At 47.0% G+C, this 26,290-nt stretch overlaps 11 protein-coding genes across 14 annotated transcripts, besides 6 other annotated features; 8 read left to right on the plus strand and 3 right to left on the minus strand.

Moving 5' to 3' along the window:
• The first annotated feature begins 93 nt into the window (after positions 1-93).
• On the plus strand, positions 94-1,735 carry TSTA_027380 (mitochondrial methylglutaconyl-CoA hydratase (Auh), putative). Its single transcript, XM_002479830.1, has 2 exons — positions 94-506; positions 566-1,735. Exons 1-2 carry the CDS (start codon positions 121-123, stop codon positions 1,134-1,136), a joined length of 957 nt encoding a protein of 318 aa, XP_002479875.1. The 5' UTR covers positions 94-120; the 3' UTR covers positions 1,137-1,735.
• Positions 1,566-1,611: a sequence feature (A-rich).
• On the minus strand, positions 1,676-7,425 carry TSTA_027390 (LipA and NB-ARC domain protein; the record flags this gene model as incomplete). Of its 2 annotated transcripts, XM_002479831.1 has the most annotated exons (6): positions 6,992-7,425; positions 6,635-6,931; positions 5,722-6,584; positions 5,548-5,663; positions 5,283-5,316; positions 1,676-5,250 (listed from the first exon to the last, which is right to left on the minus strand). In XM_002479831.1, exons 2-6 carry the CDS (start codon positions 6,712-6,714, stop codon positions 1,676-1,678), a joined length of 4,668 nt encoding a protein of 1,555 aa, XP_002479876.1. In that variant the 5' UTR covers positions 6,715-6,931; positions 6,992-7,425. The 2 variants fall into 2 exon arrangements, with proteins under 2 accessions (XP_002479876.1, XP_002479877.1); XM_002479832.1 differs by having other exon boundaries at positions 6,635-7,425.
• Positions 7,426-7,642: 217 nt separating this feature from the next.
• TSTA_027400 (LEA domain protein) lies at positions 7,643-9,148 on the plus strand. 2 transcript variants are annotated; one of them, XM_002479833.1, is made up of 3 exons: positions 7,704-7,764; positions 7,818-8,019; positions 8,081-9,148. In XM_002479833.1, the coding sequence occupies exons 2-3, from the start codon at positions 7,836-7,838 to the stop codon at positions 8,233-8,235; spliced, it is 339 nt and encodes a 112-aa protein (XP_002479878.1). In that variant the 5' UTR covers positions 7,704-7,764; positions 7,818-7,835; the 3' UTR covers positions 8,236-9,148. The 2 variants fall into 2 exon arrangements, with proteins under 2 accessions (XP_002479879.1, XP_002479878.1); XM_002479834.1 differs by having other exon boundaries at positions 7,643-8,019.
• On the minus strand, positions 8,300-9,355 carry TSTA_027410 (FHA domain protein SNIP1, putative; the record flags this gene model as incomplete). Its single annotated transcript, XM_002479835.1, has 2 exons — positions 8,300-8,380; positions 8,408-9,355. The coding sequence occupies 2 exons, from the start codon at positions 9,353-9,355 to the stop codon at positions 8,300-8,302; spliced, it is 1,029 nt and encodes a 342-aa protein (XP_002479880.1).
• Positions 9,356-9,585: 230 nt separating this feature from the next.
• TSTA_027420 (Hsp40 co-chaperone Jid1, putative) lies at positions 9,586-11,435 on the plus strand (the record flags this gene model as incomplete). Its single annotated transcript, XM_002479836.1, has 2 exons — positions 9,586-10,452; positions 11,208-11,435. The coding sequence occupies 2 exons, from the start codon at positions 9,586-9,588 to the stop codon at positions 11,433-11,435; spliced, it is 1,095 nt and encodes a 364-aa protein (XP_002479881.1).
• Positions 11,010-11,426: a mobile genetic element.
• Positions 11,013-11,378: a mobile genetic element.
• A 302-nt stretch (positions 11,436-11,737) lies between the features above and the next one.
• TSTA_027430 (ABC efflux transporter, putative) lies at positions 11,738-15,810 on the plus strand (the record flags this gene model as incomplete). The annotated part of the gene is made up of 2 exons (XM_002479837.1): positions 11,738-12,440; positions 12,494-15,810. 2 exons carry the CDS (start codon positions 11,738-11,740, stop codon positions 15,700-15,702), a joined length of 3,912 nt encoding a protein of 1,303 aa, XP_002479882.1. The 3' UTR covers positions 15,703-15,810.
• Positions 15,811-16,050: 240 nt separating this feature from the next.
• Positions 16,051-17,602, plus strand: TSTA_027440 (lipase/esterase, putative; the record flags this gene model as incomplete). Its single annotated transcript, XM_002479838.1, has 2 exons — positions 16,051-16,550; positions 16,618-17,602. 2 exons carry the CDS (start codon positions 16,051-16,053, stop codon positions 17,600-17,602), a joined length of 1,485 nt encoding a protein of 494 aa, XP_002479883.1.
• Positions 17,603-17,609: 7 nt separating this feature from the next.
• Positions 17,610-18,713, minus strand: TSTA_027450 (uncharacterized protein; the record flags this gene model as incomplete). Its single annotated transcript, XM_002479839.1, has 4 exons — positions 17,610-17,984; positions 18,062-18,267; positions 18,453-18,586; positions 18,662-18,713. The coding sequence occupies 4 exons, from the start codon at positions 18,711-18,713 to the stop codon at positions 17,720-17,722; spliced, it is 657 nt and encodes a 218-aa protein (XP_002479884.1). The 3' UTR covers positions 17,610-17,719.
• Positions 18,470-18,516: a microsatellite.
• A 118-nt stretch (positions 18,714-18,831) lies between the features above and the next one.
• Positions 18,832-18,943: a sequence feature (GA-rich).
• A 544-nt stretch (positions 18,944-19,487) lies between these two features.
• On the plus strand, positions 19,488-21,412 carry TSTA_027460 (uncharacterized protein). The gene is made up of 4 exons (XM_002479840.1): positions 19,488-19,995; positions 20,054-20,209; positions 20,260-20,754; positions 20,817-21,412. The coding sequence occupies exons 1-4, from the start codon at positions 19,874-19,876 to the stop codon at positions 20,842-20,844; spliced, it is 801 nt and encodes a 266-aa protein (XP_002479885.1). The 5' UTR covers positions 19,488-19,873; the 3' UTR covers positions 20,845-21,412.
• A 562-nt stretch (positions 21,413-21,974) lies between these two features.
• Positions 21,975-22,054: a sequence feature (CT-rich).
• A 386-nt stretch (positions 22,055-22,440) lies between these two features.
• Positions 22,441-23,968, plus strand: TSTA_027470 (uncharacterized protein; the record flags this gene model as incomplete). Its single annotated transcript, XM_002479841.1, has 4 exons — positions 22,441-22,673; positions 22,744-23,101; positions 23,132-23,615; positions 23,643-23,968. 4 exons carry the CDS (start codon positions 22,441-22,443, stop codon positions 23,966-23,968), a joined length of 1,401 nt encoding a protein of 466 aa, XP_002479886.1.
• A 388-nt stretch (positions 23,969-24,356) lies between these two features.
• TSTA_027480 (uncharacterized protein) lies at positions 24,357-26,282 on the plus strand. 2 transcript variants are annotated; one of them, XM_002479842.1, is made up of 3 exons: positions 24,357-24,794; positions 24,845-25,451; positions 25,502-26,282. In XM_002479842.1, exons 1-3 carry the CDS (start codon positions 24,414-24,416, stop codon positions 25,954-25,956), a joined length of 1,443 nt encoding a protein of 480 aa, XP_002479887.1. In that variant the 5' UTR covers positions 24,357-24,413; the 3' UTR covers positions 25,957-26,282. The 2 variants fall into 2 exon arrangements, with proteins under 2 accessions (XP_002479887.1, XP_002479888.1); XM_002479843.1 differs by having other exon boundaries at positions 24,845-26,282.
• Positions 26,283-26,290: the final 8 nt, after the last annotated feature.

The raw sequence follows: 26,290 nt of genomic DNA on the forward strand, positions 1-26,290 counted from the left end.
TATTGTATGACATTTGTGATTTCCCCGCATTACTTTCACCCCAGCTTCAGCTTCTCCAGAACATCTACCTACGGAGTGCATCCTTCTCCTCTTACTCTCTTCTTAGGTATAACATACAACATGCCACCACGAGGCGCAATTGTCTTTTCGATAATCCGACCGACTCGGTCGACGGCGACATCTTCATTCTCACGCAATACGACCTATTCCCAAATCCGGACAAACAGCACAGCTACCCCATCATCTAGAGATGGAACAGCTACAATCAACGTACAACAAGTCCCCGCACCTGGATCGGGATATGTGCGCGTCTTACTACTCAATAGACCGAAGGCTAGAAATGCGATATCAAAGGAGTTACTAAATGCATTGAGGTTTCAGGTTGATGCTATTAGTGCCGAACAAGGGAATGGACCGACGAGGGCTTTGGTGCTTGCTAGTAATGCGGATTCGGCTTTTTGTGCGGGGGCTGATTTAAAGGAGAGGAAGGGGATGAGCAAAGAAGAGTAAATATTCTTTTCTCCAATTCTCTAGTGTCCGACTTGCTGATCTTTACATGTTATAGGACGAACGCGTTCCTGACAAAACTTCGCGGTACATTATCACGCCTTGAGGCTCTGCCCATTCCTACAATCTCCGCGATTTCTTCAATAGCACTCGGAGGCGGCCTCGAATTAGCCTTGGGTACTCAACTTCGCGTCTTCGGATCAACCAGTATCGTGGGATTGCCCGAAACTCGAATTGCCATCATCCCCGGTGCCGGCGGCACTTATCGCCTTCCTCGGTTGATTGGACAAAGTCGCGCGAGAGATCTAATTCTCACGGGTCGAAAAGTCTCGGGTCCAGAGGCATATTTCCTCGGTCTGTGCGACCGGTTAGTTGAAGTCACACCCGAAGAAGAGAAGCAAGAAGGCGTCGCACGGAATAAGGTTTTGCATGAGGGTATCAAGCTTGCTCTGGATATTTGTGAGGGGGGTCCATTGGCTATCAAAGCAGCGTTACAAGCTGTGAATCAATATGAGAAAGGCGAAGAGGCTGAAAATTCGGCTTATGCACAGGTGGTGGATACGGAGGATAGACTTGAGGCTCTGTTGGCATTCGCAGAGAAGCGCAAACCGGTATATCGAGGGCGTTAAACTTTGCTGAAAGAAAGTTGTGCTTTTTTTTTCTTTCTCTATTCCCCCCTTTTAAGACGATGCTGAGGCAAACAAAGCGCATGTTTGAATTAGGGTGTCCCTTTTTACTGTCAAGGCCAAGCAATCATAAAATCAATCATCCCAACTCCTATTCCTCATGTCATTTATATACAAGTCTTTTGTTTGGACACCGAGTCAATGCAAATGCCATGACATCCATCCCATGCATTCGCCGTCTCTTTTCCCATTTCCTTCTTTTCTTTCCATATAGGAGAACTCCAATGCACATGAAATTGAAAACAAGAAAAGGAAAACAAAACAAATAATGGATTCCATCGAAGCCGTATATGCAAATAGTTTGTTTCTTTTTCAATAACTTCACCGTAACACCATGCAGTATGATTAAAAGGGTATCAGCAAAGCAGATTTAAAGAAAAAGAAAGAGAAAAAGAAAAAGAAAAAGAAGAAAAAGAAATATGAAAACAAGTCAATTTATAGAAATAAAAGTGACAAGGAAGAACCTCAGCAATCCGAGATGACTATCGAGGATCGATACCCAGTCCCAGTCCTATTCCAGAGTAGACCGGATCAGGCGAACTCCCTGATCTCGATCGACCAGCAATATTCGTAATGGGCACCTGTAGTGGAACAGCAGCCACAGGCAAGGATAGGACGGTTCCCGGATCAGACCTTTGAGCTTGCATGCGCGGTGCTGCTAGGAATGGCTGTCCGGTTCGAGCATCGTACATTACCGCAGGTGATTGATGTTGATTCCAATCCATAACCCGCCGACGTGCTTCGTCTACATCTACCTCGTGTTCACCGAAGAATATGCTTTGATTCACTGCTGGGCTATTGATTATTGACCCTCCGTTTGCTGTATCGGGTTCGCCACCATAATCGAAGCGGGTGGTGAGATATTCGAGGGGCGCAGGTGCAGCAATAGGCACAGCATACGCGGCTGCTTGGCCAGCTGTATTACTTTGTGGTGCGTATACAACAGTATAAGTTGGTGAGGTAGGTAGCTGAGACGCATATGCAACAGGTGGCTGCGGTGGTAGCTGATGAGTAACAGGAACAGGGTCAGTCTGCCACGAGGAGCGAGACTGTCCAGACGGATCGCGAGACATTGCCGCCGAAAGCGGTTCAGATGTATATCCCCCCGGCATAGCTTGTCGAGGTGGTGATGTAGAAATGAGAGAAGCTTGATACACCTCTGGGACTTGCTGCCGTATCCGATTATTTCTTACTTGTGCGTCGCCAGCTTCTGGAACGGGGGCATGTCTAAGATTTCCAGCGCTAAGATTCGTGGTACTGAGGCGTGGAGCAAAATCCGGGTGTGTCGGGTTCAGCTTGGACGATTGTGACGGAAGAGGGGGAGGAGGAGGGGGCATAGAATTCCTCAAATATTCACGATTAAACGGTATCAGGGTTCTAGAAGAAGAATTCCGAGAATGATTTCGAGACCCCGGGGCTGAATTGATATTGGGAGATGATCGCTCTCCCCTCACCAAAGAAGGATCACTATGACTTAAACGATTCAGACGATGATCTCTCCCAATGTCGACCAACGCGGGTGATGGTATGGAGCTGCTCTGTCCGCTACTTGATCTGAGCTCCGCTTGAAGATCAGATCTATTCTCTATCGTACTCTTAGGTCTCGGTTTAGACCAGGAATTGTTGCGTCGACATAATATACTCGGAGCACTTTGAGATGGGTTCTCAGCCGAAGGCTCTGTTGCTGGAGGAGAGACGACTGGTAAAATCCAGGGAGACTGATTCGACTTTTGGTCCGTATGTTCCACCTGTTTGCGCGCATCGGGTTTATGAAACGAGGCCAGCATCTCCTTTGCGTTGGTAGGAGTGGGGTTTCTCCTATCGCTAGATCCAGAGGAAATACGACTCATAGAGCCCTCCCCTTGTGCAGATGACATTTTGGTGATAGGCGAAGGTCGAAATGATCCCAGATCCCTGAGTCTGCCACGAAATCTGGGCCTTTTCTTGGGTGAGTCCTGAGATTTACTTCCTTTTTTCTTTCTCTGAACAGTTTCCCAACCTGCTTCACCTTCACCTTCACCTTCACCAGGTGCCGGAGTAGGTACTACCACAGGCGCCGGCCCATCAACGGAAACGACTGGAGCAGCTGGTGGTGGCATCTCAGTGTTATGACTATACCGCGATGAATCCGCCGATGAGCGACGTGATTTGGTTCTGGAGTCCGCTTCACGATCACTTAGATAACCATCATTCTGCTCTTCAAGCTTTTGTCGATACATACTGGCAAGTGTAAGGTGGTATGGATCCCTAGGGGGATTCGGATATGGATTGGTCAACTCTAGAGGGGATTGAACCATAATTGATTCCCAATCTGCTTCGTTCCATGTTGAGCGATGTGAAGCCATACTATCCTCTAGTGAAGAAGGCCCCGAGGATGAACTGCTGGACCGGTCAAAGATCGACTTTCCATGGCGGAATGATTCCTCGGAGGTGTTTGGTGAGATTTTGCCAATCTCGACCCTAATATCCTTCACTGTGTCTTTCAGAAGCTGTTTCGTCTCTTTCACGATCGAGATATTATCAATCTTCCTGTAATGATACATCAACCGTTCGGCATGAGTTTCATACTCTCGCAGGTCCTTCACGAAAAGACACCCTGTACGGTCGCGGAACATTCTATACCGAGCAACCTCGTAGGATTTACAAAAAACCCTGGTTGCATTCAGTAACCACCATGCGTAAAAGCTAATTACCGGTTGAGAGCCCCTATTGTGATGCTGGGCTGGCTTTCCATCGGATTTCGTAGTCTGTTGCTGGGATGCATCCCCATCAGTAACTTGCTGCTTATTTTTCCCATCAACAATCTTGAGCTCGTCCCGAAAGAATGCTTGCACAACGCTGTGGATTTTAACCACGTCAATGGCATTCTGATATACCCCTGAAGCTGTCATACTTTCTGTAAATGACTCAGAGCCTGAATATTCACCTTCGGGGCTCTCCGATTTGATATCATGTCGTAGTGATTTGCCAAAATAAGAGTCGGAAGTCCTCTCAATGAGTCCATATTGGATCAACACGCCCAATGTGGTGTCAAGATCGCCGGGCTCGCCCGGTCGACTACTCGTCAATATGGGTAGATTCTGTCCTTCTAGTGCGGGTCTCCCCCAGCTTATCATACCCACTGGTACATGGTGCCCGAAGAATGCCAATAAATTGATTAGATTCATGGCTTCGAAGTGCTCGTGAGTCCTAAGATCTTGCATAATGCCCATGAAGGGCTCTGCAAGTCGCTGATCAGTTAAATGTGAATTGAGGTGATATCTCTCTATAGGCTTCCTCGTTGCCGTAAGTCTGTGGGCGATAGCATGAATTGCTAATGGCAAACCTTGGTAATAGTGCACAATCTCTGTTGCTTTCTTGTATTGTTCTGGAGTCGGTTTCTCAATGTCTAGATCATTAAAGAGTAACTCGCGAGCGTGGTCGGTCTTCAATGGCCGTACCATCAGACGGTAAGGCTCGAAGAGTCGTTGCTTCTTTGCCAGGGTCCTGTCCACGGCGGTATAGATAATGCTTGTGTTTTTGCGGAAGGGGAGATATTTTTTAAACGCATTCAGTTGGCTATCTTCATCAAAATTCAGCCCGTCAAATACAATGAGCCATTCTTCCCTAGACTCAAACCAATGACGAACTTGTTCCACGAAGATATTAGCATCAGTTGAGGTAGTAGCCAATGCAGCTGCCTGGGCAACATCCCAGTAACAGGTTGACATTGAGAGAGCTGATTTCGCATCAATCCAGAAAATGCCGCCAGGAAAATCATCGCGATACCTATGAACGTATTCACGCGCAAGATGCGACTTTCCAGAACCAGGTCCTCCGCAAATTAGTACCGCTGATGCCCTCTCTTCCCTTTTTTTAGTGTTAAAAAGACGAACGTGGAGCTCGTTCAGCTCCTTTTGCATTCCAACAAAAATAGCATTAGGATGAAAGCCGGGAGGGACCACGAAGAGTGGACCACGTTGAGGGGGAGGAGGTAGGATCCCGACGCTCTGTGCCATGCGAGGTGTATGATCGTCTGCAAATATTGGGGCCAAAGGGAGATTCGGGACGGAGTTACCTACAAGGGAAAAGCAAAGAAAATCAGCTCACTGGTCGTTTGACTGTATTGAGACGCAATTTCATTCTTGTATAATAAAGTACACAAGAGACTGGAGGAGCACAAGAATGTCAAATCACGAGTTGCAAAAAAAAAAACAGAAGAGGCTGGGGGAACGAGGATATCAAATCATGAACTGGGTCGTAGGGATAAATAAAAGACTGGCAGGCTGCAGAACATCAAACCATGAGTCGTAACGAACTTGGGCAAAGGAAATATGTACAATCATCTTGGTTCGGTGGAATCGGCCTCCTCAACCTCGTATGCAGTCATCAAGCTCGGAGGCCCGCCAGAATCTGTAAGGAAATATTGTGGAGTCCTACCCATCCTAATGTCTGCTTCCTGCTGAGCTTCTTGAGATATATGGACTGAAGCTAAACCGTTGGTTAGTTAATAGAACTCAAAGGCCGGGGAGAGGGGAGGGCGGCCTACATCGAGTCAGTTCGTCGGCCTTGGATCTATTTTGTAGTTGAACATGAGCCTTTTCTTCTTTCCATCGACCGGAGACCACAGGAGGCGCTTCGCGGGAATAACGGATGATTGCTTCAGCAACAGCCTCAAAACCCGGGGAGCAGTCATCTTCGAACTTGACCATGGAACTGTGGTCTGCTTCTATTCCCATTCGCTCGGCTCCTTCAATCTCTGGAGCAGCTGAGGACTCGTCCACAATAAACTCGCGAGTTCCCTTCATGTCGAGCGGTTTTGTCTCGTGGAAAAAATAGACATGAAATCGACTGAAAAAATCGTTGAATAATCTGTTGATGTTCTGGAGGACTTCATTATTAGATTTCAAGGCTTCGACCAGCTGCGGGGAGGTGTCCATGAACTTCTTGGGGAAGACAGCACTGCATATCTTCTGTAACAGCAAGCCCCATTTCGCGACATCAGAACCGGTATGGGGGGTTCCCAAGAATAAGATGCCAAATGTAGAGACGTATATGGAGCGAAGATGGCGTAACTTGTCGCTCTCGTGATTTCGACAGGCAATCATGCATCGCTTAACGACTAACCCTCCCAGCGAATGACAGACGAAAATGATGGGGCGCTCGAGGCAGCCCCGAAGACTTCGATTAGCATACAGCTCGCTCGCGAGAGTTTCTGCGTGGTGATGAATGCGATCTTTGGAAGCGCCATCAGTGAAAGCGGCGACATTGGCGTTATAGCCATAAGTCAAGATGCGCACTTTCGAGCTTCCCAGGAATTCAGGCAAAATATCAACAGGCCAGAAAACGTCCCCGCTCTTGCTTGTCCAGGTATCCTTGGGGTGGCCGTTGAGGCCGTGAACGAGGACGACACTGCCTCAAATTAGCACGAATTTGCAAGAAGGCGAAGAAAGAAAACTTACTCAACCTCTACTGACTTCTCAGGAGCAGAAATGTACAGCTCTGTTAGGCCGTACTGTCTGATTTTGCGAGCAGCAGGCATGGTCCAGAATTAGTAACGGCGGCATTCGAATATCAACAGGACGAGGGACGAGAGGAAGAGAGGATGAAGAAGAGTATAAGTAAGTAATGTTCCTGAGTCACTAGCGCGGAGACCCTGGTGACCTTCAGACTTGAAGTCCCGTGAACAGAGATCACCCGCTGACTGACTAGCTGGCCAATAGATTTCTGTATATTGGCAAAAGAAGGACGCTTCGTGTCTGTTTCATAAATGTTAAAATATTTTGAAAATTAAATTGAGGTGCTCCTCATCTCCAGACCAATTACTCCGGATACCATATAGACAAGGCAGACTCAAGAGCGCCAGACCCCAGCCTTGTCAAATTTAAGAGACTCGTCACCGGGAGTACTCTGATCCCAGGACTGGCTCTGGAATCTTTATGCTCATGTGGCCCCCATCAAATTCACTCACTGATATTCAGATCATTCTCTAAATCATGTGACGCTTCTAAAGGTCGATCATTAAGCTTGTTTACTGTAACTCCACTACTGCGGAATGACTACCTGAGCCAGGTCATTATTGTTATTGTCATGTTCGAGATGTTATGGCTGTCTTCTGTGCCTGCACATGTATCGCCACGCCATGCTTGATCCAGAGGTTACTGAAAAACCGGAACTCTGACTCAAACCCGGGTTTGATATAGACTTGTCTAGGCATCAAGATACACTCTTGAGATCCAGCCGGGCGATTTCCAGGGGTCAGTCCAACTCAAACATGGAAGATTTGAAGTCAATAATAGCACGTGACTAAGCACGTGATAATAAGCCTCAGGCTCTAACGCTAACCCTTTGCGGAGTATACAGACCATGACTGCGGAACGACGTAACTCTGACACAAACCTAATTTGGCCAACCCATTTCTGGCAGTTTGATGCCTTGATGCCTGCATCCACCATGGAGCAGAGTAAGTGACGTAGCTGCAAGAGGCGACGAGTATATAATCTCCAGAAGCTATCCCTACGTCTTCCTCTTACCCTATCTAAAGCCAAAAATACTCTACCAGATAAACACACGTTTCACCATAATACCACCCGTATGTTGATTGATACTCTATTCCACTGGGAAGGGTTGAACTGACGGACATAGCTTCCAAACGCACACATCATGTCTTTCCTTACTCGCGTCGCCCCAACCAGGTTTGCCGTGACCAGCACTTCTTTCCAAGCTTACCGATCATTCTCTACAACATTAGCCACCCAGCGAGGCCCCGTCGAAGCCACCAAGGACGTACTCAAGAAGGCCGATCGGACTGTGTCTGATGCTGCTGTCAAGGGTATTGAGACTGGAGGTAGGTCCTGCTGTCTTGGTCATTGTTTCATGATGTCCTATTGCTAACAATGTTTCTCCAGAAACCTTAACACACAAAGCTCAGGAGACCTTGGGTGTCAAGAGCAAAGAAGCAGAAGGAAAGGCCAAGGAGGTCGCTGGTGAAGCCAAGGGAAAGGCTCATGAGTTGGAGGGCAAGGCCAAGGGTAAAGCCGAGGAGCTTCGCAGTGGACAATAAGTGATCTTCGAAGTTTTCGTCCTGAGTGGCTCGATCTGATTCCTGATTCCTGTATTATCGGTTTCTAAACCATGATTAATTGCATTGATAGCGGTTTATTGTTGGTTATCATCTTTCCAGTTGCAATTGTAGTTGTACCGACCATCTGTCAAGACTGCGACAGCATTAGGACGTATTCCCTAGTGCTGTGACCAAACTTCAAAACGTCCTTGTCACGTAGCTCAATATATCGACCACCAGGCACAACATCCCCATTGACCATAGACCCGTTAGAGCTCTCCAAATCAATCAAATACGGTCGAACACGACCCATCTTGTCTCCAAATTCATTCTTCTTTTCCACATAGCGGAATTGAATAGCTGCATGCTGCTTAGAACAACTCGGATGCTCAATGGGAAAATCCACAACAAGCTTTTCCCTCCCTATCAGCCAGCAGCTACGTTCGCCTAGTTGTACCATTTCCAACAAATCTTCATCTTTGAAGACATAAAGTCGCCAGTCATCCTTTGCTGGCGGCTTGCGTGCTTCAGGAGGCTCGTGGTACTTGAGAACTACCGTGCTGCCGTTAACAGCGATTGTATTGCTTTCCGCCGCGAGTCTCCCGGTATTTGCAAAATTGGGCTTCTCTTTCACTGGTGCTGGCGAGCCCGTCTTGGTGACCTCTGTTGACTCGAAAGCGTCGTTTTGAGATGGTAACGGACCTCGAGATCGGACTGGCGCTGCTGGAGAGCGACTACGATCGCGTCTATCTCCAGACCTTCGACGTCCCCTAGTTTCCTTTGAACGTGATCTGTGGCGTTTGTCGCGTCGTGTTGAACGCTCATCAAGCTCAGATGAATCATGTCGGCGTCTTCGAGTTTCGTGATCCCTCTTCTCCCGACTTCGTGGTCTGTCGCTGTCCTTTCCGAAGCTCACTGGGTGGTCCCTTCGCCTTCTTCGGTAGTCATCTCGCTTTTCTGAATCTCGTTCTGGAGATCTTCGTCGACGTGTATGTTCCTTGTCGTAATCCCTAGACCTTTCCTGGCTATAATCGCGTCTCCTTCGACTGCCACTTGTACGAGGAGAGCGCGAACGAGAGTAATCCCGCCGTCGATCCCGGTTATCTGTATCCGGCGACATTTTGTATTTGATGAAGCTGTTAGGGCAACCCAAGAAACAATCCAAGGTTTGGCTCAAATCACAGACTGACCCACATAGCACGTGATGTGAGCACATAACGGGCTTGGCATCGAAGAGTCAGACAAGAGAAGAAATACTCTCTCAACCTCAACTCTTCGATTGAACTTACCCATGGGATGGTACTGGGCAGTTTATGCTAACTGCCTGGATCCTATTCTAGAAATGTGATCATGTTGTGGAAGCAGACAGTCTTTAGCCACGGCAGTATACAAGCCTTGACCTGTCAGAAATCGCGTGCTCGTTGCCTCCAGTTATCATGGAGGGGCAACTCATCCGATTACATGTACAGCCGACATTATGCATCAGTACATAGCGAACACTTCAACAGTGGAGATCATCAATGGCCAACCACTCCGTCGTTCACCCCTTACGAGGTCCTCCGTCAAGAGCCGGCAGCTCCGTACTCGAAGCGGTACTATTACGAACTTGTGAAGATATATCACCCGGATCTGCAGAATGAGGATCGGACAACTTTGAAAAACGTCTCCGAGGAGGTTCGACTTCAACGATATAGACTGGTAGTAGCCGCTCACGAGATTCTATCCAATCCCAAAAAACGAGCAGCCTACGACCGAGACGGGAGCGGATGGCACACTCATCCGGACCATCCAGACTCGAAACTATCCCCCAAGACGTATGCATGCTCTGCGGATGCTGATTCCTCGATCTTCAACAACGGAACATGGGAAGATTGGGAACGTTATCGCAACAGAAACAACCCCAAACAAGTACAGATGGTGTCGCATGGAACATTTATATCCTTTATCGTCTTACTAGTCCTTTTCGGAGGCTTTGCTCAAGCCTCGTGGATTACACAGACTCAATTGGGTCTTGATCAACGGGTTCAGGAGATGAATGCAAAGTCGGCGCGGCTCCTGGCAAAACGGCGCCAGCAGACTGATGAGTTGAAGTCGAGGGAACATCGTGTACAGAGTTTCTTGATGCGCAGGGATCCCACGGGGTCTGGATTGAAGGAGGAAGAAGAGAATGTTTATAGACAGGCGCTTGATCGCCAGAGTAGACTACCTTGTCCGGAGGTCAGTCTGTACAGCCCAGAGCATCAGCCAAAGTAGTAGCCTCGTAGCAATCATGCATAGCGAGGTCGTCGTATCTTGACTACTACCATAGAGAATGATTTACCCCTTGAATTGCTACATGTGCTTATGTTAGTAGCTATATTCATTACTTCCGACATGCTTGACGTTTTTGAAATGTGCCGAGGTCAGAACAGTCAACCTACGTACAGCTCCGGCTACCAGTCGTATATAGAATTGTTATAATTTAGCATCAAGAGATGCCTTTGATTGGCCTTAATAGGTGAGTTAGTATAGTAGAATGTTCTTTGTTCAGTAAAGTCTGGCTATAACGAACAGGAAACCTCCGACTCGTTATATACAGGTTGTACTACTACGTACGTATGTAGTAGATAAGGTTAGGTGGGGCAGGCACCGTATCGCTCGTATAAGGCGGGTTTTTCTTGAAGCCATATTTGCTAGTCATGACACGCAGAACTAATCAGGTTTCAGGGATTATATTAATCCCCAGTTACTGAAAAAATGACCGGGGTGGTTGCTGTGAAGAGTTAGAAGAGACTTGCATACGAACCTCTCCTGCAAGGAAACGTGGATGGGTGTTTTGGGCTACTTTTCATGGGAATAACAAGGGTCCGTGTTTATTCTGGGAGAAGGAATGGGGAACTATTAATTCGGAGAGATATTGTCAACGGGTTATACCAATTACTGATGGCTATATTCGCTTATTACGCGAGGATATCTGGCTTCAATTTATGCAGGATGGGGCACCTGGCCATACTAGTAAGGAGACTATCGAAGAGCTTCATTCTCGAGGGATATATCCAATTTATTGGCTAGCATTCTCACCTGATCTCAATCCAATTGAAGCAGTATGGAACTGGATGAAGGATTGGATTCAAGAACAATATCCAGATGATGAGCAGTTTTCTTATGATCGACTTCGTGAGGTTGTACGAGCTGCTTGGGATGCACTAAGCAGTTTTTGAAGAAGCTCATTGATTCCATGCAGGCTAGATGCCACGCTGTAGTGGATGCTCAAGATGCCCATGCAAAATACTAGGTTAGTAACCAGATATGACTGGCAGAAATTCATTGGATTTCAACCCCTGTGCTCTGTAAGAAAATCGTACTGAACAAAATTACCGGCCCCAACCGTAGTACTATTAGGCTAATTAAATACCTCTGGCTCGACCACATTGGGGACATGCCTGCCAATTTTTTGAGACAAAGCTCGACGAATTACTGTCAAATCATTAATTTTACACCTGGCCATACGGCCTCCTGTGCGATGGATTCTAAGAAACAGTTAGAAATTGCGGAGGACGTTAGCAATCCTCAGACGCCAAGTCCCGAACTCATTGTGCCAACCACACTCTCCTTTCACGCAGTCAATCCAGTCGATGTCCGAGTCGAATATTTGACAGTACAGATCGACACGACACCTCCAATATGGCAGGCCTCCTTACAGCAAACGTGGAGACGTCTACTGCGACCGAAATCCGAAACATACGATGATATATCCTATAAGACTATACTTGATAGCGTTGATGCGCATATGCCGTCCTGTAGTCTAACTGCGATCATCGGAAGTAGCGGTTCGGGGAAGACGTCCTTGTTGAATGTCATGGCCGGGAGGATGGAGTCTAGTAGACTGAAAACCTCCGGTTCAACAACATTCAATGGCGATAGCAATATCGCGCATACGCGTAGCTCCTATGTGATGCAGCAGGATGTGCTTATTCCAACCCTAACGGTGAGGGAGACTCTACAGTATGCTGCTGACTTGCGTCTTCCCCCACCTATAACGCAAGCCGAACGAAAAGTGATCGTGGAACAGGTCATACTAGAGCTGGGCTTGAAAGAATGCGCAAATACACGAATCGGAAGTAGTGCTCATAAAGGGTGCAGTGGAGGCGAGAAGAGACGGACTAGTATTGGTGTGCAGATGCTGGCCAATCCATCTGTATTATTTTGCGACGAGCCTACGACAGGTACATGCTGAAGATATCTGCTGATGACAGTTGCTAAAAAGACATTTCTTCAGGACTCGATGCCACGAGCGCATACCAGATTATCAGGACTTTAAAAGGCCTTGCAAGCAAAGGTCGCACGGTTATTGTCTCGATTCATGCGCCACGTTCTGAAATCTGGAGTCTTTTCGACAATGTTATCCTGCTATCTCGAGGTTCACCATTGTACAGTGGTCCCGTATCAGGATCCTTGCCTCATTTTTCCGAACTTGGGTATAAAATGCAGACCTTCGTCAACCCTGCCGAGTTTTTGATCGATCTGGCTGCCATTGACAACCGTTCACCAGAACTAGAAGCTGCTTCGCTGAACCGAGTAAACTTTCTTCGAGAGTCATGGCGAAGGAAAGAAAAGAGAGGAGGTGATGATGGAGCCGGAAGTCACCGCATGACTGCACGGAACGATACGGATATTGGAATGGTTAAGAAGGTGCCTTTCAGTCGTGAATTTAATGTGCTTACATCACGAACTTTCAAGACAACAGTCCGAGACCCTCTGGGCATGGCAGGCACTATATTCGAAGCTGTTGGGATGGCTGTTATTACCGGTTGGATATTCTTGCAATTGGATAAGAGCCAGGCTGGGATCCGCTCTCGTCAAGGGAGCTTATACACGGCCAGTAGTCTCAATGGATACTTGGTTTTGACGTATGAAACGTTCCGACTAACGATCGACATACAACTTTTTGACCGAGAGCGAAACGAAGGTGTTGTTACAGTGCCCGGGTTTCTCCTCAGTCGACGGGCTGCGCGATTTCTCATTGAGGACCTCCCGGCTCTAATACTATTTTCCATTATTTTCTACTTCATGGTAGGATACCGCGTGGAAGCTTCAGCTTTTTTCATCTTCTTGATCCTTTCGATCCTGGTCCATTATATCGCAGTATCATTTGCAGCTGTCGGGGTTAGCATTGCCCGCAGCTTCTCTGGCGCCGGTCTCGTCGCTAATCTTTCTTTCACCCTTCAATCGTTTGCTTGTGGATATTTTGTGCAGTCAAATCAGATTCCCGTCTATACAAGATGGCTGAAATGGACCGCTTATACCTTTTATGCGTTTGGTGCTTTATGCACCAACGAGTTCATGGGCATAAACAGTCCTCCCTACGGCCAGTTTTACGATTGCCCCTATTCAACCGACCCTCTGGATCCGGCGTGTAAACAGTACACGGGTGCATACATCGTTGAGAGCTTGGGGCTGCCGTCGAACTGGATATGGCGACCATGTGTGATTCTAGTAGCATACGTGATTGGATTCTATACACTCGCAGGGTTTTTGTTGCAATACAACAAATTTGCCATGGGTATTGCGCAGGTTCGCAGATCTGATGGCGAGGAACAATCTAAGGAAGTCGCGGTAACTACGCGTCCGGCAGAGGAAAACATTCGGCGCGTTGTTATAGCGCTTGAAAAATATGCCCTCGAGATCAAAAAGAGGGATTATCTCTGGAAACTGTCTCGCACGATACCAATTTTGCAGCCAATTACCACAGAGTTCCATCCCGGCCAGTTGAATGTGATAATGGGTCCTTCCGGTAGTGGCAAAACGTCATTGTTGAATTCCATTGCGCGAAGGCTTCATGAGTCGATGGGTACCAAGTACAAACTCAGGGGCACCATGTCTTATAATGGCGCTATTCCCAGTGAGAGTGTGATTCGCTCCGTTACCTCTTTTGTCACGCAAGATGACGATGCGCTTATGTCGTCGCTTACCGTGCGCGAGAGTCTTCGTTTTGCAGCAGGCCTTCGGCTTCCGAGGTGGATGTCTAAGAAGGAAAAGAATCGAAGAGCCGAGGAGATCCTCATGAAGATGGGCTTAAAGGACTGCGCTGACAATCTCATTGGTAGCGACTTGGTCAAGGGCATTAGCGGTGGAGAGAAGCGAAGGGTTACTATTGCAATACAGATATTGGCGGATCCTAAGATTTTACTTCTTGATGAACCTACTTCTGGATTGGATGCGTTTACTGCCACGTCGATCATAGAAGTATTGAATGGTCTAGCTGCAGAGGGCCGAACCCTCATCATGACAATCCATCAGTCAAGGTCGGATATCTTCCCACAGTTTTCAAATCTGCTACTTCTGGCTCGAGGAGGGTATCCCGTCTACTCGGGCAGGGGAAGGAATATGATTTCCTATTTTGGCTCTTTGGGTTATAATTGTCCACCGCAGACCAGCCCGGCAGATTTTGCTTTGGACCTTATCACCGTTGATTTACAACAAGAAAACCGCGAGGCAATTACTCGCAAGAGGGTTCAACACCTGATCACAGCGTGGCAGAGTAACGATGCTGTTGTTACTCGACAAGCGTCCCATATCGCCACACCCGCTGAGCTGGGTAGCCTTAAAAAGCAAATGCACCCGTTGCGTGTAACTTTTCCTCTGGTCCTTCATCGCTCGACGATCAACTTCTTCCGCCAACCTGACCTGATCATGGCACGTACATCACAAATAGTTGGCATTGCGATCATTATGGCACTGTTCTTTGCCCCCATGAAAAATAACTACGCAGCTGTACAAACTCGGATGGGCTTTGTTCAAGAATTTGCAGCGCTGTATTTCATCGGCATGCTGCAAAACATCGCTGTCTATCCTCCTGAACGAGATGTATACTATCGCGAAGAGGAGGATCATTGTTACTCTGCAGAGACATTCATATTGTCCTACACTGTGCTGGAACTCCCCTTTGAAATGTTCGCATCTATACTCTTCGGCGTCATCGCAGCGTACGCAGTCAACATGGAGCGGAGCGCACTAATGCTCTTCGTCGCTGCATTCAATTGCTTCGCCATCATCAACGCCGGTGAGTCACTCGGAATCATGTTCTGCACGTTGTTCGACCACGTCGGATTCTCCGTCAACGTTACTTCAGTCGTCTTATCCATATCGACCATCATGGGGGGCGTCATGTCTTTGAATCTTAACAATGTGCTTCAAGGCATTAATCATATCTCTCCCATAAAATATGCGGTTGCGAATTTGGCGCCGTATTCTATGCGCTATCAGGTTTTTACTTGCACGGATGCTGAGCGTCTACCGAATGGGCAGTGCCCGATTACAGCCGGAACGCAGGTGTTGGACTTGTATAATCTAAATACGAATCCCGAGATGAATGTTTTGTGGTTGGGGATTACTGTGGTTGTGTATCGGCTTGTGGCATATGCGGTCGTGAAGGTGGTCAGAAGTCATGGACTTTGGGAGAAAGCAAGGCAGCTTATTGCTAGCTGATATGAGGTCAACACCTATTTCAGGGCTTTTCTTTTCCTTTCTCACGGTGACTAACCAGTCCCAACTGTGTATGTGCGATATATATAGCAGGACGTATTTGCGGAATCATCTAGATACATATAGAAGTCGTCGTTTGAATAAATATATTGAAGAATCGTATATCTCGTAAAGCGTATGATATCATGGGGTTGGCGGTGAACCGAGGCTCATCCTTACTCCACGTTCATTTCCAAGTTTCGAGTCTTCCCAATGCAATTCCTCCTTTCTATCTTCTTTCGTTGAATAGTATCTTTTTCTGTTATCGCATTTTCAGCGCTTCATTTCTGCATTGAAACACATATCGTCAAAATGTCAACTCTCAACAACCCAATGGCCTTATTAAAGGCAATGCTGGCGCGCATTCCCCTAATCCTCAAGACACTCGTCTTTCACGGCCTACAAATCACCCCAGCATCGAAAAAGCAAGACCTTCGCACCGAAATGACTGTCGCCATTATTCGCTCTTTTCTAGATATGTCGGTATCCGTCAGCACACAGCAGCGCAAATCAATGAATGATCCCGGGATCAAGGGACCAATGTGGATATCCAAAGTGACATTGCCGGCTCCAGAAGATGCTGTTGCGGCTGCTGTTCTAGATGTTGTCAAGACATTGTCGGAAGGAGATGAAGCGAAGATGATTGTGATGCCACCTGTGAAACCTGTGGAGGCCGAGTGGACGGGATACCGCGGCGGAGTGGACAAGAATGCGCCACTGCCGGATATTTCTGAGAAGGAGAAATATGAAGCGCTGAAAGTTGAGGCGAAATCTGATTTGGTTATATTTTATATTCATGGAGGAGCTTTATAGTAAGTTCATCGTTTTCGGATTCGGATTTGATTATCTGGATGAACGAGTGACTAACTTCTTTCTCAGTCTCATGGATCCCTGTACTCATAGAGTACCCGTGGCATATATCTGTAAACTCACAGGAGCGCGAGCATTGAATGTTCGATATCGCTTAGCTCCTCAGAATCCATTCCCAGCGGCTCTGGTGGATATTCTTACTGCTTACTTGAGCCTCATTCACCCTCCGGAAGGTTCATACCATGAACCAATTCCAGCTGATAAAATCATATTTGCGGGAGATTCTGCAGGCGGCAATCTAAGTCTAGCGTTGTTGCAGACCCTGCTGACGCTGAAGAGGACATCGTCCACGGTGCAATTCCACTGTCGCGAAGTCTCTATCGATCTCCCAGTCGGCATATCACTAATCTCTCCATGGTGCGATATCACGCGTTCAATGTCCTCAGTCCGCGACAATGCAATTTATGATTATCTAGCACCACCACCTCATGAACCAGCAGAAACGATGTACCATCCTGCCACGAATACTCCCGATAGCATTTGGCCGACTAATCCACCCCGAAGCGATTTGTACTGCAATGCCCGATTAGTTGCGCATCCACTGGTATCACCTCTTGCTTGTCCCAAGGAACTCTGGAAAGGCTCTCCGCCGATATATATTGCTGTTGGAGAGGAAGGTCTAACAGATGAGGATTTAATCACGGCGCGCAAGATTCACCATGCTGGTGTGCCAGTCATAGTAGAGCAATATGAGGGGATGCCGCATGTCTTTGGATTCATAATGATTGGTACCGCTGCTGGGAAGCTGTTTTTTCAAGGGTGGGCTCAGTATCTTCGGGATGTCTTAGCAAAGTCTATACAGCCTGCCCGCGGGGATGTTGGAAAAGTCATATTCCATCACGCCGGATGGCATTCTACGAAAGTGATATCATTGGATGACGTTCATAGTCTAAGTGACGCCGAGGTAGAGAAAATACTACGAGACAGCAGGGATCATAGAGCAGAGTGGGAAAGCAAACTCAATGAGGAATGGCAAGCCAAGGCCAGGTTATGATTTCACATCTAAAGAAAAATTAATAACTATCCGTTTCATGCATCAAATGAGTCAAAAGCAAATCGGGTTTGATATACTCGCTATCAAACCATGGTGGCCCTCCGGTGTGATTTTCATTCACAAATTCTCGTTACGCTTGAAACGCTCCAGCAATTCAACCTGCTGCAGACGCTCATGGCGCAATCTGGCGACTTTCGGGTCAGGGGAGTTTTGAGAGCCGTGACTACCCCCGCCAGAAGTCATGGCCTCGGAACGTTCACAACATGCCTCGGCAGGGTACATGGCTAAGGATTCGCGTTTCTGGATGCACTCGGGTACCAGTTTCCATTTACGCTGTTCGAGGTCCAAGCGTCCCTTTTCGATCTGCTCGGTTGCAAGGCGACTACTTCTGGCAGTAGTTTGTGTTAGTAATGGTTAGCTGTTAAACTGAAAGACTTTGAACAATCGAATGAAACCCACCTCATCCTCGAGCCAAACAGCAGTGCCTTCCTTGAGACGCTTGTGATTTTCCGCCATGACAAAACGACGCATGCGAGCAAAGCGCGTTCCAATGGTTTGACATTGTAGTTGGTGTGACCTTCAGCTACGAACTTCTCATGGATAGCGCGTTCAGTCCACTTAGCCAGTTTGAGGTAGTAGATCAATTTGTCGTCTTCATCCATGTCCTCGACGCTGCAGAGTTTGCGTCTCTTGCCTTCTAGGGGTCGAGGACCGGTGACAATGCGATCTTCGTCTGGCGAGTTTTAGCGTGCTGGAGTAGCTCTTGGCTCGCTGAGGTCAGGAAGGACGGCCCTGAAGTTTGCATCGCATAAGCTTAAGGGTTCTGTCAGTTTATCAAGGCTTGGCTCACTTGTTCAATGGCTTTGGCGTCATCCTCTTCATCATCATCATCACTCATCTCTTCATCCTGATCACTTTCGACGGCATACTTTTCAATGTTGTAGGGGAGGCTACCCCAGTCGGGAGTGATGGGATCGATCGATGCTGCCCATTCGGTGGAAATTATTAGCTTTTCACTACCGAGAATTGAGTTGGGATGTGAAATGATTTGACACATACCTCCTGAGTAAAGAGTTCGGTCCAGTGGTTCAAACAAGAAGCACGATGGCATGTATCTCGGTTCCCTGAGCGGCTGAATGACCATCACACTTGTGATCTCGTCGCGCTTGTTGCGGTCGACGACTTATCCTTGCGTTTGGGTGGCACGTTGGTTGTCGATGTGGTAGGTTGAGGAGGAAGATAGAATAGGTAGATGGTGGAGGGGAAAAGATGTAGTGAGAGAGAGAGGGAGAAAAGGAAGATGAGGAAAATGAGGAAAATGAGGAAAATGAAAGGAAGAAGTATTGAGATCAATTAGATAGTACAGAGAGGGCCTCCCAGCATCCAAATCAATAATATATCAAGCAGTTCGATCTAAGAATGAAGGGCAGTCTACTACTGGATCTATCCATGAATTCTAGTAACTTTTTATAATTATGATACTTCCCAGTTCCATATCAAGGAATCCAGGCTGAGATCAGTATAGAGATGAAGAGGTCTCCCTTTCGTTATCCTAGACTCAGATAGGCATGTCGTTCAAATAAGGCCATTGGCTGCCCCATTTCCCGAGCGACTCCCATGGTACATGCACATGTATGCTAACAGCATGCAGAACCAAGTACCTGATAGGTACACACCATGCTGGAGCCTATCCTATCAGCCGCCTATACTAAACGAGAAAATCCACACGGGGCAGACATCCCGCCAATGTTGTATAAATATTTAAATTATACCTGATCGTCTCTTGTTTTGGCGGTGATTGGCACACTGGATGAATCATGTGATCTGGGAGATACAAGAGTCATCTCTCCTCAACTTCTCTCCGTCTTCCTTCTTTCCTTTCTTCACGCTTCGAGAGTCGACCGCTGCCAACATCGCACATGCTACCTTGCTGTATGTATGTGCAGAGTCTGGATCAGAAATATACGATTTTGTGATCTTGTATCTCTTTTTTCTCACTGTTTCGATCGCTCGACCGATCGATTCATTGCTGAAGGAGGACTCTCGCATCGCATCGGAATTTCTGACCAGGCTTCCAAGGCTCCCGCCACACTCATGCGAGTTCGTGCATGATCAAGAGCGTCGTTTTTTTGCCAACTTTTTTTTCGCTCTTTATATCAAGATTATCGTCCGCTCTTTTTTCATATCTTCTGGATTATTCGCTTGTTCTTCCAACTAGCTTCTCTCACAAGTCTAGACGTCACTCGCTAGATCTTTGACTATTACAACACAATGTTCAAACGTTCTTTTACCAAGTACCGAGTAGACAAGGCTGTGAAGCCTACCAAGAAGACCTATCGTGACAAGGCGAAGGAGAAGATGGAGGAGTCTTTGGACAGTCCGCCTACGGGGAGGTATGATACTATCATTTCATGAACTGCATCATTGACTAAGTTGACTTTCGAACTATAGCCCCCTCACAAGCCCCATCGTTACCATCGTTGTGGGCCATGAGCGGCGTCTTTTTGCTGCCCATGAGGATGTCCTCTCCCGATCTGCCTTCTTTGAAGCTGCGTTGAAGGACCAGTTCCTGGAACCCAACGGAAAGAAGGTGGACCTTCCAGACGAGTGAGTTCTTTCTGACCTCCGTGTAGATACTAGTAGTTGACCTTTCAAAGAGAACCAGAGGTATTATCCTGCATCCTCGAGTTTCTCTACAAAGGTGACTATTTCCCGCGTTTGCTTCAGCACAAACGCCGTCACACCTGGGAGCTCGAAGATGCCCAGGACGTTCATAAAACCGGTGGCCGAGGATCCAGTATGGCTACTATCTTTCATTCCGGATTGGGTGCTGAACTTCTTCGAGACACCGTAGTTTACTGCGCGGCAGAGAAGTACGGTCTTGAGGAGTTGAAGCATCTAGCTCTTCGGAAACAGGGCCTTCAAAGCGGTATCCCTGTGGATATCATTTTGAGGTCTGCCCGGTTTGCGTACGAGCATACACCGGATACTGAATCGCGACTCCGTGCTCATTATTTAGCACTGATCATTCGAAGCCGCAAGACATTCAAGAGAAGCGGGACTATGCAATTGGAGATGGAAATTGGAGGTAAATTGTTTTTTGATCTGTTTGTGGCTATGAGCAATCATATCGATGATATTGTGGAGATTGGGTGAGTTTTACCTTATCTATTTCTTACTTTTCGTATATGCCATATACTCATACTTCGTACAGCAACAGCCGATCGCCCAAGTTCATCTGACGTTAGATTGTTTCAAAGCTTTACAGACAGATCACACGATTGGATAGTGAGTGTATTAATCAACAGAGAGGATAGGATTAAACTCGACCAGAATGGCAGGATAACCAAGAAATAACTTTGGGGTTCTTCTCTTGCTTCCATGCAACATCTACTCTTTCGTTTCTTCGAGGTTGGCCGCCGTTCTTATGGTTTGAGTGAAACCATTCTTTACTACTATTAATATCCTTCACTCCTTGACGTTGCTTTTGCTTTTTGTCGAAGCTGAATAATTTACCAGATAGTTTTTGTTCCCTTTTGATTCTCTGCGAGAATCTTTTTCCACGTACACGCAGATTGCACGCTTGTTTTCCTATACTTGCTTTTTGCTTGTACTCCGCTTTTGTTGACTACTGCTGCTCATCGCGCCTTGATGTGGTAGTATCTGTACAATACTTCCCGGCTGCGAGAGCCATTTGTGATATGATCATTGCGAGTTAACTACAATCAAGAAACCTTCGGCCGCCTCAATATTTTCTTTTTGGTCCTTGGATTTGGCCACTCGTAGTCTGACATTGATACAACTTGCCGGCTTATAATTTAGATCTCTGGCATCCTTCATGCCTTCTTCTTTTCCAAACTATAAGTTCTTATCTGATCCCGTAAGGTCCTTCAGATCTTTACTCATTCAACCACTTCTTCAGCCTTGGAAGCGTTGAGCTTGAGCAGCTTTTAAGTAAGTGATTCTCAGATCCTGTATCTCTTCCTGGTCGCTTCTACTTCTATCTCAAGTAAGTGATACTTACCCTCCATTCTCAGATCATGTATCTCTTATTGAGTCACCTCTCTGTCTTCCTCACATCCTCGTAAGGGAGCTCTCTTCTACTTACATCACTACAACCACTCACAACTTGTGATCCTTGTTTAACTTGCAACTACTTCAATTAACCATCTCATTAAGGGGAAAGCTGAATTGCTTCGTTCAAACTGGTGGAACTTGCCTCAAGCTAACTGTTAACTTCCTTCTCAGACCCTATATCTCTCTTCCTAATTCACCTTACAACTTCCTCAACCTCTCCAACTAACCATCTCATAAGGTGGAAGCTTATTTGCTTCTTTTAAATCGATTGAACTCACCTCAAGTAAGTGCTTATTTCTCTTCACTCTCTTATCCTGGCATCTCTTCTTCCATCTCTTCTCTCAACTCTTCTTCCTTCTTCCTTCCTCCTTCTTCATACGCAGCCTCTTCTACCTACCCTAGTTTTACTTCAATGCTCCTCCTCTCCTCATATTTTCTCTTACCTTTCCACTCTTCCTTACACGTCCTCTCTAATCTGGCCCGGCTCACTTGATTTACTCTCAATTCTACCCTTCAACTCACCATCTCACTTAAAAGGCTCTCAGTCTTCTTCCTTAAGGGCTCTCTTTTGGAAGCTTCTTTACTCACCAATCTACCCAATCTCAGTTTCCTCTCAAGGGAACTCATCCAGGTATAACCATCTTCCACCTTATTCCCTTCCCATGACACCGCTGTCTAATTCAAAGCTTCTCCCCATTCTTACGAGCTCATTTCGAACTTCTCCTCGCTTTATCCTCTTCTACAGATACCAAATCATCACAATGGCTCACCGCATTGACCTCACCCCTATCCCAGAATCTACTGATGTCGAGCATGGGATTCCATTTGTGATCAAGTGGAAGAATGCAGCTACGAGTCACAAAATGGAGCTGTGGATTGGAGTGCACATCCCTGAGAACCTTGCGCATGGATCCTCAAAACCAAAAGCTAATGCCAACCCTGAAAAACCTGCAGAGGCCACATACTTGATGTACCTCCCCGGATGCAATACTTAGTAAGTCGAGTGCGTCCCCCAACCTTCACGAACAATTTGGCGATAAAGACTAGTCACTTATACGATGTAGTCGTATGATTGAGCGGAAGTGCATCTTTCCACTATCGGAGTACACCCCACATGAATTTGATCAAGACGGTCGTGATTACGCCGATGTTTACAACGTTGCTCAAAAGACAAGTGATATTAGATTCTGGAGCAATTACACCAGAAAGGAATACCAGATGAAAGGACGTCATGACAATACGCCCTCCCTTGATTTCGGCCAAGACGTCGATGTCGACACGGATGATGCGAGCGAGCTCTCCGAGGGCAATAAGGATCAATCTATCTACCCTCCGGGGGTACCTCAAATTCAGAAGGGACTCCCGAAGCGCACTTCAGCACATGGATCTGGGTTCACTACTAGGAAGAAGGCCAAGACAACGGTGCAGTAATTTCCATCTCCTCATCACCAGCAGGAGCAACAGCCAGATGGCGAGGAGCTGGTTGATATTCACATTGGCAGCGGAGACAATCAGCACATTAAGATCAACAAATCATCCTTTTTGAAGGGTTCCATCCAGACTTTGGGAGTGGCCCCATACATTTTTCACCCCTATCTTCACGGGATGACACCTGTTGAATTTGAGCCCGTGTACGCCTGCCTTTCCCACGATGATGATCTGAACTCTGATCTTGCCTCTGTCGATAATGAGGCGGAAGATGTTCTAGGTGATACCGAAAAAATCGCCAAGTTGTACATGCTCAAGGATGTACACAGTATTGAAGATCTGAAAGCACTCATTCCTCGTCTCGGCATCATGTGCTCTCAATCCTGTTTGCTCGGACTCGCAGAGATGGCAGATGCCGTTATCAAGAAGATTCAAGTAGCATGGAACGTCTACGGCAGAATGGACCAGCTACCTTTGTTACTCGACTTCATCGAAGATGTCATGCTGAGTATTGTCTAGCATTCTTCTCGCCCAGGGGTAGTCGACACTCGTTACAACCAAGCTTTGCTCAGGTCTGGTCCAATTCAGGAGTTCTGGATCCCTAGTTCCCTTACGGAAATTATGACGTTGTACGTCAGAGAACTTCCACAACGCTTTTGCAACCTTATGAATAAGTATCCCTCCCTGCAAGCAGAAGTCTTGGCGCAACGAGCTGCTCTCTGCTGCAATGACAAGTTGGTTCGTATGGAGGAGAAATTCAGGCAGCGTGAGCCGTTGACCGAAGCCAGTTTCGTGATTCCGCAAAGGAAAAAGGAATTGTTGAAGAAGAACCAGGCCAGGAGCATGAGATCAAGGATGTAGGTGCGTCAGAGGCCCAGGAACAGGCAGCAGGCACTGTCGTTGGCAAGGAGTGATTCAGCTCTCTCTCATACCAATTTTTTCATGTTTCTTTTTCAATGGCTGTTGGGGGATTCGGTACCAGATTGCAAGTGGTTATGCAATGGAGTTGACAACAAGAAGCTGAAGGCCCTTTTGCATCTTGATATCATCTAAGATGTACATAATAATGAAGCCCTGAAGTCTTCCCGGGAAGCAGACCTGATTGGCTCGATCTCTATAGATTACGTGTGGCCGTGCTACCCACTCGGCCGCAGATGTGGCGAGTGCGATCCGTTCTTGGCGTTCTTGGCGCTGTCAAAGCAGAGAAAGTGATATCATCGTCCAACCTTGACAAGTCCCGCCTCGAGATATCCTCTATTTATTTTTATTTTCTACTCATATACCTATTTCTCGCATATTATACGGAATGGCCCTCCAATATATTACAAATGTCGCGTCAAAAGCGAGTCCCTGGAGCTCTAAACCCGTCCTGACTGATGAAGATGAAGCTTTCTTACAACGCGTCACGTCGAATCCTGACGACAGCAACAATAATAACAACACCACATCAGCAGAAGTAGTAACGCCTTTGGGTAGAGATGCGCAGATTGCGTTGATGGATGGTGCTCAAGATATTCCGTTACCAATGTCTCCATCGGAGAATGTGGAGAGGGAAGTTCCTAAGGAAGTGAACGAGGCTGGGAAGGAGAAAGTCGAGTTGAATAATGAGTCAGCTGCAACGACGAAAAAGAGAAGACCCTGGAGTCTTTGGATGAGGAAAAGAAGTCACGATGCTAAATCGAAGAAGGTATATATGACATTCACCCTCGGATAACTCGTGATACTGACAATAAACAGGACGCCAAAGGAAAAGGACCCAAAGTCGACGCGGACGAAATATCCACAAAACCAACAACTGCGGATGGCAATCCACTAACAGACGAAGAGCAGAAAGAGGAACAAGAAGACCTCGCCATAATCATGGAACGGTTGAATCTCGCCGCCCAAAACAACCGCGCCTTCTCTATCAGTGACGAGACGCAGCAACTCTTGGAGAAATTCAAATTGATATTCAAGGATCTCGTTACGGGCGTACCTACAGCATATCGCGATCTAGAAATGCTGTTAATGAACGGTGACAAACAACTCAAAGACGCATTTGGGCATCTCCCTGCGTTTCTGCAGAAGCTTGTTCAACAACTTCCAGAGCGATTCACCGAGTCGCTAGGTCCCGAACTCCTGGCTGTAGCTGGCGAAAGAGCTTCGAGGAGCGGAGTCAATTTGGAAAATGCAGGTAAAGCGGCAGCTGCAGCGCAGAAGATAGGATTCAAGACGCCGAGTTTGAAGGAACTTGTGGGCAAGCCAACTGCGATTGCGGGTATGATGAGGTCGATTATCAGTTTTCTTCGAGCTAGATTCCCGGCTGTTTTAGGGATGAACGTGCTGTGGTCTTTGGCTTTGTTTAGTAAGTTTCGAACCTGGGTATGGATTGGATATGTGCTGACGGTTCCTTAGTTGTATTGCTTGCCCTTTGGTACTGTCACAAGCGTGGCAAGGAGGTACGAGTAGAGAACGAGCGGCTCGTCACGGAAGCCGAAATCGCCAAAATGAACGAAGAGTACGAACAGCATATCCGTCCTACAGAGACTCTCAGCACAACGGCGCCTAGAGACGCACCAATCTCCGATGTGCGTGATGGTGTCGAGCAAGTCCAGAAGATGCGAGAGCAGGCGTCTTCAACCGACTCCAATACCGACGTACAAACACCAACGACAGAGACGGCATCACCGGCTACGACAGCAGCTGCTGCTGCGTCAAGCAGCAGTAATACGGAACCTACACCCACATTGACTACTCCTACAACTGGAAGAAGAAACTCTGAACGAAATCGATTCTCGCTCTTGCGCACATTCTCGAAGAGAACGAAAAGCGAAGACACGAGTAATATTCAACCATACCCCGGCACATAAAAAAAATCTTTCCTTTCCCGGCAATAGTATTCGGTTTCATGAGAGCAACTTTGACGATTTATGATGTATTTAATGATGTGATTATGCAGATTCCTTCGGGGACATTCCGATATACTTTAGAACACGATTGATACCTTTCTGTTTGAGATTTAATGACGAAATGATACTGGACGTGTTCGGTTCGGCCACATGCCTATATCCGACACATTGGTGGTTGTACGACAATAAAACACTACAAAAATAAACACTTCCCCGAATAATACTAGTGTCATGGGACCGCATTCCGCAGACGTCTGATTCGCTACATTTTATGTACTTTGTCCACATTTCAACC

This window comes from Talaromyces stipitatus, genomic scaffold (assembly GCF_000003125.1).
Source record: "Talaromyces stipitatus ATCC 10500 scf_1105507295541 genomic scaffold, whole genome shotgun sequence".
NCBI classification, from domain to species: domain Eukaryota; kingdom Fungi; phylum Ascomycota; class Eurotiomycetes; order Eurotiales; family Trichocomaceae; genus Talaromyces; species Talaromyces stipitatus.

Bases quoted from the DNA above. Each gene is read 5' to 3' on its own strand.
- TSTA_027480 (XM_002479842.1), top strand. From the start codon at position 24,414: ATGGCCCTCCAATATATTACAAATGTCGCGTCAAAAGCGAGTCCCTGG. The intron at 24,795-24,844 runs GTATATATGACA...GACAATAAACAG, and splicing joins ACGATGCTAAATCGAAGAAG to GACGCCAAAGGAAAAGGACC. The intron at 25,452-25,501 runs GTAAGTTTCGAA...ACGGTTCCTTAG, and splicing joins GTGGTCTTTGGCTTTGTTTA to TTGTATTGCTTGCCCTTTGG.
- TSTA_027460 (XM_002479840.1), top strand. From the start codon at position 19,874: ATGTTCAAACGTTCTTTTACCAAGTACCGAGTAGACAAGGCTGTGAAG. The intron at 19,996-20,053 runs GTATGATACTAT...TTCGAACTATAG, and splicing joins GACAGTCCGCCTACGGGGAG to CCCCCTCACAAGCCCCATCG. The intron at 20,755-20,816 runs GTGAGTTTTACC...TACTTCGTACAG, and splicing joins GATGATATTGTGGAGATTGG to CAACAGCCGATCGCCCAAGT.
- TSTA_027400 (XM_002479834.1), top strand. From the start codon at position 7,836: ATGTCTTTCCTTACTCGCGTCGCCCCAACCAGGTTTGCCGTGACCAGC. The intron at 8,020-8,080 runs GTAGGTCCTGCT...ATGTTTCTCCAG, and splicing joins CAAGGGTATTGAGACTGGAG to AAACCTTAACACACAAAGCT.
- TSTA_027380 (XM_002479830.1), top strand. From the start codon at position 121: ATGCCACCACGAGGCGCAATTGTCTTTTCGATAATCCGACCGACTCGG. The intron at 507-565 runs GTAAATATTCTT...TACATGTTATAG, and splicing joins AAGGGGATGAGCAAAGAAGA to GACGAACGCGTTCCTGACAA.